The sequence below is a fragment of the Kryptolebias marmoratus genome, linkage group LG4, assembly GCF_001649575.2.
Source record: "Kryptolebias marmoratus isolate JLee-2015 linkage group LG4, ASM164957v2, whole genome shotgun sequence".
Lineage (NCBI taxonomy): Eukaryota > Metazoa > Chordata > Actinopteri > Cyprinodontiformes > Rivulidae > Kryptolebias > Kryptolebias marmoratus.
The window spans coordinates 25492013-25511539 of NC_051433.1; the positions used below are offsets into that span (position 1 = coordinate 25492013).

Consider the following 19527-nt stretch of genomic DNA (forward strand, 5'->3'; position numbering starts at 1 on the left):
AGCTAAGTTGTATATCAAAGATAATTTATTTTCTTGTTATCCCTATAACACAACAAGAAAGTTGTACTAAAATGCATTGTTAAATGCAATTTTAGCACTAAATGATGTTGTAAAAATTTACCTTTCACCGATTTTTTTTGAAAAGTACATTAGGAGGTTCTCACTAATGAGCACCTAAAAATATATATTTGCACACCATTTTGAAAGTGTAGACACTCTTTGAGACATTGTGAATGCAGATAAATTCAATTAGTTCTGTTAATTTTGCATCACCGTCTTTACAGCCTTACAGCACTTTTGGCAAAATGCATGAAATTAATGAAAAGAGGATTTATAGTTAGTAATGAGAAATCCAGAGCCATTCCCTTCTTGTTATGAAAGGCATTTTTATTATATTCTTTTTCCTTTCATTTTCAATGTTCTGTTTTAGGTATCAGAAAACATTTAGCAAAATCACTGCAGCTTCATTGTATTGAAGTTATTTCTGCTCTAAAATATTTTATGTTTTTAATTCCCTTTACCACTGCAACAAAATGTACTGTGTGTGATTTAAAAGTATATAGTCAAATTAAAATGAAAGAACACTATTTTTTGAGTTTATGGTTTTTGTTTCTAAACTTAACTAAATGTAGCCTTCAATGAGCAGTAACACACAACATATTCCACTTTTATTACTGGTTCAACACAAATGTAGATGGATTACAGAAACAGGAAATAAAACTTTACAGAGATTTGGAGGTTTTGTGGCTTTAGAGGTTCTTAAACTACTTACAACGCTTATTTTTGTATTGGTTCTGAAAGCAGAACATTGCTAAATTCAAAACCAAAAGCCTTCAGATTGTGTTACTGATTTGGTTTATGCTGTTAGATGCTGTACTAATAAATCTGAATGTACCATTACTGATTCTGTTCATTGAAAAATCATGCAGTAAAAACGTGTACTGTTTCAAGATGAACTTTTAATTACATTCCTATAAGCAGGATTTGTACACAAAAACAAACAGACCAATCAAATGGTGTCATTTCATGCATATGACACCATTTATATAGCTCTGTTTCATCATTAGCCAGTGGCATAAAGTATTTACAATCAGCCTTCAATATTATCCAGACAAACCATTAGAAATTGCGACTTACACTCAATTCTGACAAAACTAAAAAACTTTCTTTACAAAATCAAAGATTATGGAGGATGGCGTTTGTCAGATTGTAATGCTAAATGATAAGGTGATAAAATGTGTATTGGTCTACAAATATAGGGGGTTTTTCTAAAAATAAAATATGCTTTTTATATACCATATTGAATGTCTTATGAAAAAAACTTAGGGTTAAGTTAGTTTTTCATCATAGAAACATTTTTTTTTTTTTTTTTTTTTTGGTGCGAGGAAAAGACTTCTGTGATAGATATTTATACATGAATGGAATTTTTTCCAAACTACAAAGTGCTAGATTTAGTGCATCATGCAGCATTCAGATTTGTAATTGATTTAAGTTTTTGTACATATTATTGCAGCTTGCATGAGAATGTTTGTTGGCCTTCTTTGCACAATTGTAGGTTTGAACTCTGGTACATTTTCCTTTATAAGGCTATATTATGTGGTGAGTCACCTTATTTATGTTGTGACTTTAGGAATCAAGAGAGACAGTAAGTGTAATTCCTCAAACACAAACTGTCTTTGGCAAAAATGCCAAGTATTCGCACCCTTGTGAGTTACAGAGATAGCTTAAATTAGACTGTCTGCTAAGTGTGGATTAAATTAAAAAGTAGAATTAAGGATAATTTGAGTCTTAAGTGCATATACCTTGTTACCAAAACCTGCTGGCAATTATACTTCTTTGATACGAATTGCCAAATGTTTTAAACTGGTCTTTTTTATGTTGTCTGTGTTAATTTGTTGTGGTGCTAATGTGGAATTATTCCACTGCAGTCTTGGCCAGGACTCGCTTGTAAAAGAGACTTTACATCTTGATGGGATTATTCCCAGTGAAAAAAAAGATATATAAAAAATTAAAAACAAATCCGACCGCATGAATAGTTTATTTTTGTTAACCTAATATTTTTAGGACACATCAGGTAAATCAGATTAAATGCAGATTTTCTCTGACTGAATTATGACTTATTGCTGAATTAAAAAGCTGCATTCATAACATCAGTTTATGCTTTCATTTGTCAACCTTGTGTTTGAATAATTGCATATCTTGCAGCGCCAAGTCATCCTCCCAGGGGCATTGAGTGGAATCAGACCAACTTAAAGATCCTTTTGAAGTGGGAACACGTCAAGGCAATGCAGAATGAGTCTGAGGTGACAGGATACAAGGTGAGTTTGTCAGAGAAAAAGCAAAAAGTCCAGGGCTGGGGAAAACAAATGCAGCCTTAGCAGCTGTCATCTCAACAAATGGCTTTCTCATTGCAGTGGAAAGATAGACCTCAGCACCTCAGTGTTACAATATGGATTGGCCCTGTCTGGCCTTTCAAAATTAAAAGATCTGTTCCGGGTGATAAACTGAAGGGCGTCATGGTGCAGAGAGAATTCAGCTTCTTCACACCAAGACAACAATAACAATGAATCATATTTCTTCCACTTTGCATACTCCGTGTGGAAGAAATCACTGCTTTTAATAATGTGTTTCACAAATATATATTTATTCTTGTAAAATATGCAGCCCTGGTCATTTAAAGATAAGTCTTTTGTGAGGCTTTGTTGTAAGAACGTGAGTGTGCTGCAGACAAGACCAGTTTATTAATTTAGCTAACGCAAAAGAGTCTGCGGTGAGACAGTTTATTTCTGTTTTTAAATGTAATCATGCTGTCTCTATACATGAAGGGATAAAACATTTTCATAACAATGAAAACGCATGACTAAACGTTAAAAATGTGCGCCTGAAGTCCTGGCTTTTATTTGCGTTGAGTCACTGGGACAAATTATCTCCTCGCAAGGCATTCTGAATTCGTAACCTTTTCAGAAGAAGGACAAACGTCATCACACATTTGTCACATTTAAATCTCCCTTTTTGGAGTATTTTTCTGTGTTTTTAATCCAGCATAACTTCTCTCATCCAGGTTGTCTATCGACAGAGCTGGCATGGTCGAACCACGGTACTGGAAACCAATAAGACCAACGTGGAACTGCAAATCCCTTCTGGAGAGGACTACCTAATAGAGATCAAAGCGCTGACTGAAGGGGGGGAGGGCACCAGCAGTGGCCCCATTCGCATACCAAAGATGTCCAGTAAGTTTTCAAAGACTCTGAAGCATATAAATGGTTAGAGTTGGAAATAGGCAGAGGAGCAGTAAGACTGTCTAACTAATCCCCTGAGTGACTGATGTGGTATATGAGCTTTACCATTGCTTGAACACGTTCTCTAGAAAACACATGAAACTGCAAAAAATATATATCATAAAACCAGACAGGAAGATCTAAAATTTAAAAAGATGTTGTATCTACCACCCGTGCTTTGGGTTCTTCTTAGTTGACTAATGTGTTTGTTTGACTCAAATATATACATCAGTAGGTAAACATTGCTTATAAAAATAAAACACCTTTAATTTAATTTAATTTAAAAAGTGCCTCTTATAAAAATAAAGTAAAATCTAAAATTGAATCAAGAGGTACAAGCAATGGTGTCATTATTATTTAAATGAAGAGAAAATTTATCAAATGTGTCTAAGTATGATTTTAAAACAGGCCACAGAAACATTTTATTTGACTGAAATTCAATGACATTTAGACAAAAACACAACAAAAGTATAAGTTTATGGAATCAAAATTCAGTAGCAGCACATCAGTAGCAGTGTGGTATGCTGTAACACTCTTAGATCTTTACTAAGACAAGCACATGAAGGTCCCACTTCACACTCAATGAACACTGCGCTACAATGTAAAATATCAGACAAAACCTGGGTTGTCTTTAAAGGGTCATGGCAAAACCTTCAGTCGCAAATTAAAAACATAGTGAGCTACAGATTATGCAGTATAAAGCATGATGGGAGGGTCATGGAGGCTTTTATGCATAGACAAAATGTTCGTACCAAGGCTGTGGGGACTTATTATCATGATGGCAGCATATAAGGGTCCATGGAGGAGCATGATGGGGTGGTGGCAAACTATTTATGTTGTGGTGTCCACATGCACCAGCATGGCTTGGTCGTCCAGAATTTGAAGTTTCTTAAAGTTATAGCTGATGCCTCTTAATTGAAAATCACTTCCTGTTTGTACAAACAGGAAGTGATGCATATACAGTGCTTTCTTTCTGATTGTGAAAACAGATTCTGTCTTGCTGGTTTACAGTTATGAAGTGATTCAACTTTCACTCAGACAAAGAAGTTCAGACAAGATTTTGGTGTATATAGTAATAAACAGAATTGAAGGCACTTGAATGTCTTTCTTGAAGACATTTTGTTTTGTTATGACTCAGTTTGTTAGAATTCAGAAAAAGATTTCCAGTGTCCGTTATCAGATTCTCATCATGCTGGCCTCATGCCTAAGCCATGAACCCATCCTTTCCACACTGTGCTGGCATGGCAGAAACACGCATTGTGTCACGCCCCCATCTTGCTACCAAATAAGATTGCACCATCTTCTCACAGCGTGGCCCCAATGACCAATCTAATATCTCCCTGATCTGATAAACACCACGCAATGATCAGCCATCCTTCATTTGCCTTTTAAATGCTAAGCAAGAAGCACTTGTTCTCATCATGGTCAGGCCTGCTGAATGAAGAAGGGTGCACGTAATCGAGGTTCTACACTGATGAGACCTTCATCTGCATTGTCACCTGCTTCTGAATGGTGTTTCCTCCCCCACAGCAAAGCTGAAACTGATGGTGGAGGACTGCTAGTAATGTGCTAGTGTTGTTTGATCTTTTATAGCAGTGATTCCTAATTTTGGTCATCAAGGAACACTACCCTGCATGTTTTAGTTGTTTCTCGGCTTTGACATACCTGATTTCAGTGAGTGAGTGATTAACAGGAGACCTGCTAAAGAGCAGAGAAACAATGATAACATGCAGGATAGTGTTCCTCAAGGACCAGGGTTGGGAAGCACTGTTTTGGTGCTTCCCAACCCTGAACTGAGAGTCATACCAACGGTGGCACAGGGCATAGCATGTACATGTAGAAAATGCTGTTGGTGGATAAAGAGTGGTGACTCTGGTGCAGGACAGCGTCTCAAGAAATAGGAAAACAGCAGGAAAAATCTGTTTAGTGAGAACTAAGAGTGTAACAGCATCTTAATTGCCTTCAGACTGATGGAAGTTTTCCAAATTTGCTGCAATTTGGTCACATTCTAATAGGCTGTGCGGAGTTTAGCAGTGTGAAGGGGGCCTTCCAAAAATCATTACTAAAATCAGGTAATTAAAGGGGTGACTTCAGTAGATGATTACAAAATGTTGTATTTATTTGTGAACAAACCGAACTGAATGAGTTAACTGACTGGTATTATCTGCAAAAACCTCTCATAAATCCACAAATAAACAGAATATCAGGCACTGAAACCTTTCTGAACCAACAAAATAGACTGTTAGTAATAATGTGGCAGTGCTGAGTTTTAAAATTTGTTAAAGTATTTGAAGTAGATGCTGTGATTAACAAAAAAAATTAAAATAAGTTTATCTAGCCGCAATAAACCCCTCCTTTTACTCTTTTGTCAAAAAACAGTACACTCTAATTCCAAATCCCTTATTTAAAACAAAATGGGCTTTAATTGCACATTCAATTTCTACTCAGAAGTCATACTTTCCAAGTTTTGAGCAACCTTCAAAGCTGGAATTGTGAGAGTCAAAGATTCCTGACCAGATTCATGTGGCTGACAATCATGTGTAAACTTGTGCAGTAGTGCTGGGCGAAAAAATCCTATATCACGATATGGATAATTTTATATCTTGATAACGATATATATCACAATATACCCCAATTAAGTACGTTGTCAGTTATTCTCTGAAAAACATGAAAAAAAAATCTAATTTCTTACCTTTTTCAAGCTTTATTTCGAAGTGACATTTAACTGAACTTTCACAAATGAGATCCGCTGCATTTTAGTGCAGCAATATATATGTACCTGTTACGACGTAACAGTATCAAATGACAACAGACTATTATCTTCGGCCGGCTATAGTTTTCCTTTTCGCAACTTTCCCCGGCTCTTTTACAACTTGTTTGACCTTGCACTTTTTGGATTGTTAAATATTATTTTTCGTGTTTCTTCTTTAAGTGATAGAAGAGGTTTGTTGTGTTGGCATCAGATGAGAAAACAGTCTAATAGCAGCGTTAGCATTAGCATTAGCAGAGTTAGCATATTACATTTTTCTGCACCGTATCAGACTTTTTGAACCAAATCACAGACGTCCCCCCCTCGTTTTGGTAAAAGTCTTTTTTCTTGGGCTGCCTGCTAGCTGTCTCTACTTGTTGCGACCCCGGGTTTGATACTTCATGTGTCTCCATCTTTCAGCACTTATGGTGAAAACACCGCGCCGTACAGAAAGCTGCTGCCATTAAGCATGTCGCAAACCCACACGTAAAGCAGCGTCATGTCGCAAAACGGAGGTTCTCCGCAAAGTAGTTATTTTTTCTTATTATTTGTCACTTATATAAACTGAATGTATGCAAAGTGACAACACTAATACATTCGTTGTAGCCTACGTTATGAAATATTTACATGAATCATTGATACAATTATGATAGAAACAACAGAAACGATAGAAACAACAGAAACGATAGAGACAATAGAAACGATAGAAGAAAATATATCACAATAGACACTTTTCTATCGTCCCCACGATATGTATCGTTATATCGCCCAGCACTTTTGTGCAGTAATAAACTTTTATTTTCACTTCTTTTGATTTGTGTCTCAGCAAACCAGTGCCACACATAGTACTGTCCAAGTGTCCCATAATAGTGAATATGTTGCTCCAGTGTTTGAATGCATAGAATGAAAATAAACAAATAATTATTAGCTTGTATTGCTGATGGTAATTAGTCTGGCCACTTAGCACCACCGTTACCAAATCCTTTTTTTTTCTGACTTGCAACAAGAAAACGGTTAAGTCATGTGTGACTTTATTCACAAACCCAATCTAAGACATCTGAGATAAATAGAACCTTACATAAGAGTTTTGGAAATATTATTTTAACACATCTACCATAAATCACACCAAAACAATGTGCAAAATAGCTAAAAACATGTAAGTAGTTTTGAACTTAAAGCAAAGAGAATTTGATTAGTCTCTATGGTGTGGCGCTAGTGTGTTGTTTGCTTAGAGTAGTATGAAAAGGTAGAAGGAGCTGGCCTAATTCTGTCCAAATTGCTTTTTAAACACCAGCCACTAACAATGTAAATAATACAAATATGTCATTCACTGAGACACATGCAGCTTGTCTCATATTGCGACTATTCAAATGTGTAGCTTTTTCCAAATAGTTATTATGATCTTAAGAATATAAAGTGTACATTTGGTGAAAGGGTAGTGACAAGAAGTACTTTTTTATCCATACTGTTGCTGTTTTTTATTAATAAAATTTCATATTGTATATGTTTTACAGATTTGAAGGGAAAAGAAACTGATTTTTTAAATAAACAATTGATCAGCTTTCTTCTATTAAAAACAATGACACAGATTCATGTGTTCATATCTCCCATATATCGGTTGCACATAAATGTTTTTTTTTAAACATTTTTATATTTGATGACATTTTTTACAAAGGATTTTGTTACACAGAAATCTATATAGTAGGTATGCATAGAAATCCTATTTTTCTTGACTTTTTTTTTTGTCTTTTTGTTCTAGGTCTAAACTCAAAAGGATCTGTGTGTCCAGTTCCATTTAAGAATTCTGCTCTCATGTTTTGTTTATTTTCTTTGCTTTTTTACCTGCTCACACTTTGTCACTGAAGTACAGATAATGAGACTGAGCGTACGTTTTTCTTTTAAATGTTAGATTTTTTGGGGACTAATCAACAAGGACATTTCTCAGCCACTGGTTTCCCAAAGCAAAACTGGAATTGAATGTAGGGACCTTTCTGAGAGGCTGTCAGATGCCAACCGAGTGGTGTTCACAGACTCCTGCACAAAAACATCTTCTCCTGCAGGGCTGCACCCCTCCAGCAAGAATAAATTTGTCAAACATGAAAAAAAAAGACTTTCTTTTACTGATGAATGAACTTTAGAACAGGTTTATGGCCCCAGTTTTCCCATTTCTACTTCCCTTTGCTTTTATGTTGTCCTAGCGCCCAGTTGCTTTTTTGGCTTGTTTCATTTTGACTTTGGTTACTTATGCACAAATTTGTCTTTTTCCACATGCAGTTGGAGAAATTCAGTTACCCTCTTTTTGTGTGTGAAATTGTTATTCCTTGACTTTGGTTTCTGAAAATTTGTCACTTCTCCCAGAGTCAAATGTTAGCTGTGTAGCTGCTATCATGTCTGCTGTTTTACACTGAGGTAACTGACATGCACTGATATGATAGTGGTATTGATTTTCACAAAATGTCAGATCCAAATACAGGATGTCAAGATGTCAGCCTTCATGTTATTGTAAGGATCAAACATTTTACAGACAGGATATAGGACTCGATACATGCAGTCAACAGCAGCCCAGCACTCGTAGATCATTATCTTTTTTTTTTTACAAGACCTTTTTTGTTTGTTTGTTTTATAAGAAATGCACCATTGTACTCATATATTTATCCTCTACATTTATTTTCATTCTATGTTTCACAGTTTATAATTGTTTTACAGAAAGCAGCAGTGCTTAAGCAACATACAAACAAAGGATCCTTTGTTTCAATTTTAGCTTTTTAAAATATCAGGACATAAAGTATTAGTTGCAAATATTATCTAGTCTTTACTGGGTTCTACAGTTAGTCAAATCTAACCTTAAGTGTATGAATTCTACCATGTCCTTTGTTAAACAAAAATGAAGCCAAAATACAAAAGCTGTGTGGGGGGGAAACTAAGTCCACCTTTGCTGTTTTCACAGGGAAATTAGCCACCAGGTGCTGCTGATTAAATGTATTGATTAAGTGATCACCATCAATGTGACCACTTCTATAAAAACAGGATTTCTGTTAGTTTGCTGATCTGGAGCATACAGGTGTGCGGTAAACACAATGCCAAAGCAGAAATGAGAAGCAGCTATTGTTGCCGATCAATCTAGGGAAGATTTTACAGGCATTTTCAAATAATTTAGAGTTCAACATTCTACAGAGAGAAACACTAATCACAAATAAAAACATTTACGACAGTTTCCAAGATTCCCAGGAGTGAACGTCTCATCAAATTCACCTCAATGTCAGACCAATCGTCCATATAAGATGCTGTTCAACCTCACGCCCTGCTTTCTTCCGCTGTTTCAGAATTGAAGCTGTGAGATCCTGTTTTATAGATGCTACCGTGCTGTATTTTTGGAACCAGAGTCTGCGATGTATGAATGTGGGGCTCTAAGCCCTACCTACTTCTCTGTAAAAGGACAGGTGACGCTTGGGCCAAAGTTAAACTGAAAAAGAAAAGAATGGCTCAGTCAAAGTACTGACCTCAACCGGATTATAATGCTGTGGAAGGACCTTAAAAGAGCTGTGCATAAACAAAAATCCCCACAAACCTCAAAAAACTGAATCAATGTTGTAAAAAGGAGTGGACTGATATTTTTTCACAGCAACATGAGAGACTAATGAAGTTGTACAGAACACAACAACTTTAATTTATTGCTGCTAAAGCAGGTTCTACAAGCTGCTGAATCAGTCTTTAGTTTTTCCACACAACTTTTCAATGGTGGGTTTGTTTTTGCGTGTGATTGTGTGATTTTGTACATTTGATATTAGATCTGAATAACTTTAGAACCTAGTGAAGACCAGATCATCTGACACAAAAACCAGAAGGAGGGTGGACTTTCTTCTTCTTACAATTGTAAACTAACATTCAAATCAACTAGCTGACTTAATGTTAGACTTAAGAGTCTAAGAGTGTTGTAAAACTTTCACTGACATGTTTTCCTCCTTAGTTTTGCATAAAACCTTCAAATCTGATTTGGCACATGTAACAGAAAACATTTCAGGAAGAATGAATGACGACAGACTGGACTGGAGACTGAGAACTTCAATAAAGTGAAGCCATCTACAAGAAGGGACAGAGCAGACTGCACTTCTTGAGGAAGCTTAGATCCTTCTAGGTTTCCAGCAAGATGTTGCAGATCTTATAAGATCCCATAAGTCTGTTGTTGAGAGTGTCATCTCCTCTGCCATCATCTGTTGGGGCAGCAGCATCAGAGCCAGGGACCTAAAAAGGCTCAACAACCTGATAAAGAAGGCTGGTTCTGTTCTGGGGATGACTGTGGAACCTCTGGAGATGATGATGCAAAGAAGGATTTTTCATAAAATCAAGGAAATCATGGACAACCCTGACCATCCTCTTCATGAGACCGTCATCGGAAAACACAGTCTCTTTAGTCAAAGGCTTCTTCAGATTAGTTGTGAAACGGACCACTACAGGAAATCTTTCCTGCCCACAGCCATCACCATCTATAATAACTCCTTGATTTAAATGAGCTACGTCAACATTTCATTTCCCTTTGGGATACATAAAGTATTTTGGAATTCAATTGATTGAATGCCTTCTATCTAGTAGATTTGCTCTTCTTCAGAACCCGTGTTGTACTAATACAAGAATAGTTCCAAAAAAACAGATCAGGCATTATTGTAATAAATAAACATTTGGTTTTTAGCCATTATGGTAAGTTCAGTCCCTGTAATGAATAAACCAGCTCAGTAAATAAAAAGTACTCAATCAGTAAAAAAAAAATAAAAAAATAAAACATTTTAGTACAACAGCTGATGCGGAACATGCAGGGGTGTTTAACAAAACCGATGAGACAGTTGGAAGGTTCAATCACATAGTTCCTGTGTTTCATATTCACAGTTGCTCTAAAACATCCCGGCTTGACTGGGTTGATAAAGCAGCTGAGCAGCTTTGGTAAGAATGCTGCCAGGTTACAATGTGATGCAACAAAATGTAATCAGAATCCATCAAAGTGGGCCGTTTTCTTTATATTCTCTAATACATGCTGCTAGATTTCATTGAGTTCACCAAGCTGTAATTGTGGGTTTTTTTGTCTTTTTTTTTGTTGATGTTATAAGAAAAATAAAAAAAAAACAACAACTTCTTGATATTTAGCATGTCTAGAAGACTCTTTGATTAGATGCTTCAACACTCTGTGCATCTGAAATACAGCAAATCTCTGAAGACAAGTTTAAACTGCTTTGCCTTAGGTCAGGGGTCGGCAACACACGGCTCAAGAGCCGCATGCGGCTCTTTAGTGCTGCCATAGTGGCTCCCTGGAGCTTTTTCAAAAAATGTTTGAAAATGGAAAAAGATGGGGGTGGGAAATATATTTTTGTTTTAATATGGTTTCTGTAGGAGGACAAACATCTGTATTGTTTTCTAATGCTGTAAAAATGTGTAGAATAAATATTAAAGCCTGACTCCCAGCACATTGTTATAAAAACTCCCGCTAGCTTTCTCCAATGAGTGGAAGATAAACACCGATATTACATAATACCTAGTTGTAAAATGTTTGGTTTACTAAAGTATTTCATTTATTCCTGTGCAAATCAGTTTGATTGATTAAAGTTAAGCCTTCAAACATAATAGGTTTATTTAACTGTAATTGCTTATCTGAGATTTCTTTATTGCATTTCTTTAATTTATCAATGCAACGAAACATAATACATTAATATTGTAATGGAAGTTAAACTTAAAGCAACATCGTGCAACAGAGTAGTCATGTGGTGCGTCATTCCATCCAGGACACAATGCAGGAAAAATAAACATTTAAGCATGAATGCTCATTATGTATACACTTGATCATTTTGATAATAGGCTAATATATACACTTAAAGTCTGTGTTGTTTTCATTATAAGCCTATATAAGGCTTTTAATTTTTTTGCATCCAAAATGGCTCTTTCAACATTGTGAGTTGCCGACCCCTGCCTAAGGTTTATAAGATATACCAGTCGCCAGATGGAGAACATCCTTTTAAATGAAAGCAAAGGTGTAGGGACAATTTTGACTGATGCTGTATATCATACTGATTAGCGATTCATATATTAATGAATGTGGTTATTTTAATAAGGGCAGGCTTTTCTCAGACAGAATAAAGAATGTTATTTGCAATATTTTATTCAATTTTTCAATTTTCTTGAAAATAACTTTAGAAGATTATTAGAGGTGAGCACAAACTACAAGCTTGCAACCTAAACCTCTTAGTATAAAAACCCTTTTGAATAATAATTTAAAAAAACAGTTTGATATTAGGTCATATGTAGATAATTTTCAAAGTTTACTTACCTAGTCGATACAACAAAACGTATCCTATTTAAAATGTTCACTTAAGTATTGTGCAGATTTTGCTCCTGTAGTTTGTTATTTTAGTGCTACGGAATGATGGCAAGAATAACTCTTTGCCTCATCAAGCTTTTATCTTCATCCACTACTGGGTAGGAAACAGTATCAAGGAAAAAGCGAACAGAAGTTTATGGCAGCAATGAAATGTGTTAAACGTGTTTATTGCACTTTAAATGGTACCTTTTTGTTTCTTATATTGAGACATATTTTTGAAAAAGTCTGAGTCACATGATTTTTTTTATACTATAATGTTATTGTATTATATTATTTGCCATTACTTAAAGCTATAATAGCTGCCAAAACACATGAATTTGCAGTGTTTTTGATTTGGATTTTTATGCTTCTAACACAATTTCTACATCATTAAATTCTTGTTTGAGGGTTAAAGTAAGTCAAACTAATCAGAGTTTTTGTAAAAAAAAATTGTGTTAGAAAACAGCAAATATTCCTGGCTTCTATTTACAACCAAGTCAGTGATCAGTAGTTCAGAATATGTCAGCGCTGCTCATTTACATCTGATCTTATCCCTGCTTTTGCTATACGACTCTCCACCGCTCAATTTCCTCCCCAGAATAACTCCACTTTATAACACAGCGTTTAGTCGCTGTTTCTTTTCAGACGAATAACTTTACCTTTTCTTTCTCGACCTGGCATCTCAGATTCCATTGTTCTCATCCTGACTCTGTTTACATCCAGGGATTATTTTTCTGACTCAGTATCTGAGACTGTCCAAAGTGTGCCTGTTAATGTTCGAATGTAAACAAATGGCTTATAATTACTGGCAACAAAACATGACTCTGCTGATTTCCCTCATTTGTTACACATTACGAGGTAGATTTTTCATACTGAATGATGATACACATATACAAAAAATTCAAGTCAAAAGCATTGAAAAATTGCATATTTTGATGACTATTATGGCTTTAATATGTGTTTGTTAGAAATTAAATTTGTATCCATTTGTGTGCTTTATTTTTAAAAGCTGAAAAAAGAATAAATGTGACACCAGTCTTAATTGTTTTCCCATTCAAAATTCAAAGAATCTAAATAACATGTCCCTTTAAAAATCTATTTTTTGATCAGTATTACATTTATAACATTTACAGTTAATTTGAATTTGTTAGGTTCTACATTTATATTCATAACATCTATGTTTACCTTTCATTCATGATTATCAATCTGTCTTTTACCTAATCTACAGTTTATTACTGAAGTAATGCAATACTATTGTATCATTTAAAAATCTCTGTGAGATTGTCAAAAAACAGTTCAATAAAGTTTCAGATTGAAACCTTTTAATCAGTTTTTGTGTTTTGTCTTATTTGTATAAAGAACCTCCCTATGTGTGTGTGCGGTTTTGCTTTTTGTGGAAATTTCTGCTGTGTGACAAAGAATTGAAAAATCACAGTACATGATGAGTAAATAACCTCTATGGCTGCAGAATGATAGAGAGGGTTCCCTTGGGATCTTCAAACACAGACAGATTAGTTATGGTTACCCTGGCAAACACGTGATCTTTTGTTTCAACAAGGGATTGTTGAGCTTTGTTCAATCCCTGAAAGATCATTTGAACTTGGAGAGGCAGGATATTACTGGGAACAAAATAATGCATTAAAAACTATCACACTCAATATGTTCCATTTTAGTTGATTGTTCATGAGCAATGATTTTCTTCACTAATTTTAGTTCAAGTTTAAAAACATCAGAAGTTCCTTAACCCACCTAAATGAAACTAAACTTGTCTGTGAATTGATGTGCTCTAATGTTCTAATGAGTCTCCTCTGACTGACAGCCATTTTGTATCCTTTTTTTTTGTATTTATATTTATTGTTGTTTTGGTGGATTGAGCTAAAGGCAGTAGGGGGAATGATTATTTCCAGAAAAGTCACACATTGGTTTGCATGTCATTGAGTGATTAAGGTATCTCCCTTCATCCCCATGACTTAGTACTTTGTAGAGCAACCTTTGCTGGCAAGCAGAACAGTAAGACATTTCTTGTTGTTGGTCAGCAGCAGCCTCATGTACAAAGGTGCGTGCTCACAAAAATGTGACGAACACCCTTTAGCACGTAAAACTCCAGATGTATCAATAATGAAATGAAAATTTGCACAGCCCCACCCAACTTCATGACGGCTCTATGCATATTTCTACAGTTATTGGTCCATTTGTGACACTTAGAGGGTATGCTGGGAAACTGTTAATGATGTGAAAACGTTTGTTGTACACACCAGAGGCACATGAAAGAATTAAGAATTATTACAGTCACATGTATACAGCTATGTGAGTGGATATTAACAAGCACACAAGATGGTGCAGAAAATATTTTTATCAACAATGGCTTTGGTCTTAAAAGAAGATACTGCAAACAATGCAATGTAAAGATAGCATATATTTAGAGCAAGAAAGGATTTTCTGAACCCAAGATGACAACTTCTTATCAGCCACTTTAGGTTTCCAAGGGCAATTCTGCTGGAACTGTGCTCAGCGCTGTGGCGGGTCTTCGAGTGTGACATGGTGAAAGAGCCATGCACGGTTTGTACCCATACCGCTGCTGACCACACCAGGGTTCCTATAGCAACAGGGGCATTTCAGAAGGAGCTGACAGACTGATCAGGACTGTGCCAGTTAAGCCTGAGTCGTGCCATGCCAGCTTCATGGAATGGAATTATCCAGGTAGATCAAATTTTCAGACAGTGTTATTGAATAGGGCAGTATTGAAGTGCAGTTTTCAGTGAGGGTCAGTTTTCTTAATGTAATTGGAGGTATCACCTGCACACATTGCAATAAAAGGTACTATCACAAGATGAATATGTTCACAGGAAGCATTTTATCCAATCAATTTTCAAATTACAGTATATGTGATGCACAAATTCAACCAAGAAATATTGTAGTGAGGTGGCTTGGTTCAATGCAGGATTCATTCTAATGAACAGCATGGTTAGGAGCAGATTATAAGGATGGAGGGCTTCTTGGTGAATAGATTTATTCAATTTTATTGTCCTGATATTAATCCCCTTTGATGTGCATCAAGGCTGTGTGCCCCCAAACATCATCCTCACAGCATCATTATTAGTGGGTTAAGGGAGTGACTTCCTGATTTTGTTTGTTGAACTACATTTTCAGAACATTCTATCCATCTAATTACCTCTGTGTTTACTGTAGTCATGTCAAAAAACACGTGTAGAGCTTGAACTGTCTCAACCTCACCTGTTCCCCAGTACCCTAATGCATTTGTTTACAACAATAGTGTCATTACTGGTGTCATTAACAATGAGAGTCTAATTTTGCACATATAATATAACTACTTGTCAAGTTTAAAATTGATCTGCTTTTAGTTGTCAGGCAAGAATATGGTTTTTGAGCATGCAGAAAGGAGGATCACATATGCAGGGGATAAATGTAACTGCATATTTAAATGAAGGAGTGTCAGGGGAGGTGTCTGGTATTCCCTTGCAGGCACTCAGTTCTTCGCTTATCGGGATGTACAAAGAAAATATGCTTGGATTCATGCGTACGCACTGTTTCACACATCTGGATTTATTTGTGCCTATGTCATTTACTCAATAAAAGCGGACGCCATGTTTCGGTAGGAGATCTTTGCAGGTCTGTGTACATGAGACCCCAGGTGTTTAAAACACAGCTTCTGTCACATAATAAATGCCATCTATTAACAAGATCTTATTGTGACAATATGTGCTCTAAATAATTATGACTGAATGCAGCAATATGTCGGGCATAAACAACAAAGTAAAGCTATGTAATCTGATGTTTAAAGTTTCCGACCTGCTCAGATGGCAGAACCACCACCTAATAAAGCAATTAAACAGTTCATGTGAACAAAGAAAAACTGCCAAATGCAGAATAAACACAGTATCTCATAATATTTGCCTCACATGTTACTAAGATACAGGAGATGGAGATCTCTTGTGTCTGTTCTGTCTGTGAAAGTGCACCAGTAGTCACGATTCTGTTCTAATAAAGCCAGTGTTGTGTCAGCTGTCAAACCCCCCAAAGAGAACACGATTACAATAAGAAAACTATATTTCCACACAAGGAGTGGGGCTTTCAAGGCACTGCCTCATATCATTTATTACAGTAAGGCAGAATTCAGTGGAAGAGTTTCACTTTAAATACAGCATGTCAGGCTTCTCCAGTTAAATCTAAACCTAATCAGTCTCGTAAGATACAAATCAACACAATATTAGCTTCTGGTTTCCAACTTAAGACAACATTAATTTACTGTTAATACTGCAATTTGTCCTACTTGGCAATGTGCATTTAGATTTTGACAGCTTATTAAAGGCAAAAAAAAATGTTATAAATGGATTGGGCAGGCCGAAGTCTTTTATATAGTCCAGCTTTTTACTTTGTTTAAATGAATACTTGATAAGGTATGTTCACTGGCTGTTTCAACAACTCACTTCCCTGTGCCTCTCTTAGACTATAGTTTTACTCTGCTAAAGTGCTGCATATTTTCTTTCTGCTTAAGCCGCCTGTTCTGCTGGTGAAAAATTCAGTCTTAAATATGTTAAGCAACTGGAAGAAGCAGAGCTTGACTTGCAGCTTGTGGCTAATCCTTTATTCATGGAAATCCCCTGAGAATGGCAGCATTCAAGGAGTGCTTTCCGTACCTTTGCTGGGCTGTGCACATTGTGCAGACTCCACCTCGGCTCATTATTATCAATACGCGGCGCCTCCTGTGGGTCAGTTCCAAGAAACTGCGAGGGTCACCTGATTACCATGAGGTGGTCTGTGTTTAGCAAAACCTAGAGATCTTTTTTTTAGGGGGTTCCAGCCTTGATGCAAACACATGCTGCAAGAGGAAGTCAAATATGGATTGGGTTGGTGTGGAGAGGTTGGCAAGAGGCTCTGCTTCCACATCCAGTTTGAAAATGTGATTTGTTGTTCATGTTTAAAGCAGGTTGGAGACATGGAGGAGCTGACAGGATTTTTCTTATTTTTGATTTTTTGGTATTGTCGAGGTGCAAGCTGTGAGATATGTCAGAAAAGTGACACTGTGTGGACCTGAGCTGAGCTCCAAAGTAGGGATAAAGTGTTGTGATGGACAGAAGATTGGCTGGAAATTAAAAGACCCCGAGCCCTCTTCGAGCACCACGGGACAGCTGACAGGCAGCCTACAGAGCTCTCCTTCAGGGCTCACAGGGAACAGCCTCTGTGTGGAAGACCAATGTTGCAAGCTCAGACTGACAAACGCTGCACTCATTACTTTCATTCTTCACCATGCTCTGTTGGTGCAGACATTTCTTTACATACACCATATTGTTTCACAAGTTCTTCTGCTGTTGTTGTTGTTGTCAAAAAATAACCCCAAATCCTGAAGAGTAACATGGAGGTATAAGCTAATTCTGAAAAACACAGGAGAACACAGTGTTTGTGTGCATGTGTGTGTATGGGTATGTGGGTGGGTGGTGGTAGGGGGGTGTTCATCATGTGTCTGTCTGTTACCAAAATATCTCATGAACCACTGGATGAATTTTATTAAAGTTCTCAGAAAGTATCTATCAAATGGACACATACAACTGATTACTGTTTAAAGTCACCACTATTAAGATGGCTCCCACAGCCAGATGATTTTAAAAAGCCCAAGAATGGCTATAACTCAGTCTATGTTACTGAAACCAACCTAAGGGTGCTAACAAGTAAAATGCATTATTATCATTATTAAATTTGTGTGACCGATCCACAGCACTAATTTTGTGCGCCAACAAACCTTCATTTCAAGTTTTGCCATTAACTATTGGGAGTCAACTTTGTCTCACTTTTGTTAAAATATCTTATGAACCAGTGCATAAATTTGAATGAAACTTTCAGGAAATATTCATTGAATGTATATCTACAAAGGAACATGTTTCAGAGTCAGTCCAATTTAAGATGGCCACACCATCTAATCAACAAGAGCTGACACAAAATTGGCTATTACTCAGTCAATTTTACAGATATTGAGCTGCAATTTCATGTGTTAGTAGCTGAGTACATACTATAAGCCTGACACCTTGCAATATTGCATGATATTTTGCATAAAGTCATTTTCTAGGTTCAACAAAAATGGCTACAACTCTGTCTCAACATCAGATAATCTTAGTCTAAAACTCTGACATGAAAGGTGAAAGGCAATATGCATTCCTTCATGGAATTTGGTCTGTAATGCATTTATAATATAACAGAATCAACGTAAAATGTTCAGAGAACCAGAATTTGTTACAAATAGGTCTGAAACTCATGAAAAGAACAGTGACACAATCAGACTGCAAGCTTAAGAAGCTATACTTGAAACTGTCCTTGGAAAAGACATTTGATGGAAGACTGGATTTTTTTTTTTGTATTTTTTTATTGCTCACTTTCATTTTTGTTTCAAATCAGATAAGCTCATAATAAAAGTTTTCCAGCAAAGTCATTGAGTCCGCACTTCTCAGAGATAATCTCGGAGACTTTAGTCCTATTATTGAGAATACTTGTTAAATAATAATAGAGTGGTATTGAACTAGAGCGATTGTTGAAAAGCTGAACCTTTTTTTTGGGCAGGAAACAAAAAGAACAAATATTCTTTTGAGATTTTACCACCACAGCTTTTTTTTTTATTATTCTTTAGAAAAAAAAATAGTGCTGAATAAATGTAGCCACATTCTTCATAGAATTTACCGTTTCGCCTTTCCCTCTTTTTGCCTGAGATGTTCACCAAAGCTGCCCATCTAAAAGAGGCATAAAAAGAGTTTTGTCAGCTTAAAGTAAATTAGTTTGCAAACCCTAATAGTTTTTTAATGCATCTTTTTATTGATACCAAAAAATGATTGATGACTCACCTTTTCTTTTCAGCCAAATTTTAGACCTTGAACATTTGTTTGCTCCTTTGGACAACAGAGATGTATCAAAAATACTTTTCTACTCAGTTCCCTTTAATATTCTAAAATTTGACTAACAGTGTGTATGTCATAATGGAAGGTGACAAATAGACACAGAGACAGACACAGGTAATAAATGTTCATGGTGTTAAAGTTGGGGATCTTGAGGCAGATTCATTGGCAGGAGATACAGTATTAGTTTTTCATCCTGAAGCTGACAATGTTTACACGGGTATATGTGTAAGAATGAATCAGCTCACTTGTTCGTGATTT

At 36.1% G+C, this 19527-nt stretch overlaps 1 protein-coding gene across 1 annotated transcript in view; it reads left to right on the forward strand.

Moving 5' to 3' along the window:
• Positions 1–10202, forward strand: part of LOC108242231 (contactin-4) — a 186696-nt gene extending 176494 nt beyond the window's left edge. Inside the window, exons 21-23 of the mRNA XM_017426966.3 lie at positions 2206–2318; positions 3062–3230; positions 7787–10202. Of these exons, the coding sequence (XP_017282455.1) occupies positions 2206–2318; positions 3062–3230; positions 7787–7890 (386 nt within the window). The 3' untranslated portion in view covers positions 7891–10202. The remainder of the gene's footprint in view (positions 1–2205; positions 2319–3061; positions 3231–7786) is intronic.
• The last annotated feature ends 9325 nt before the right edge of the window (positions 10203–19527 follow it).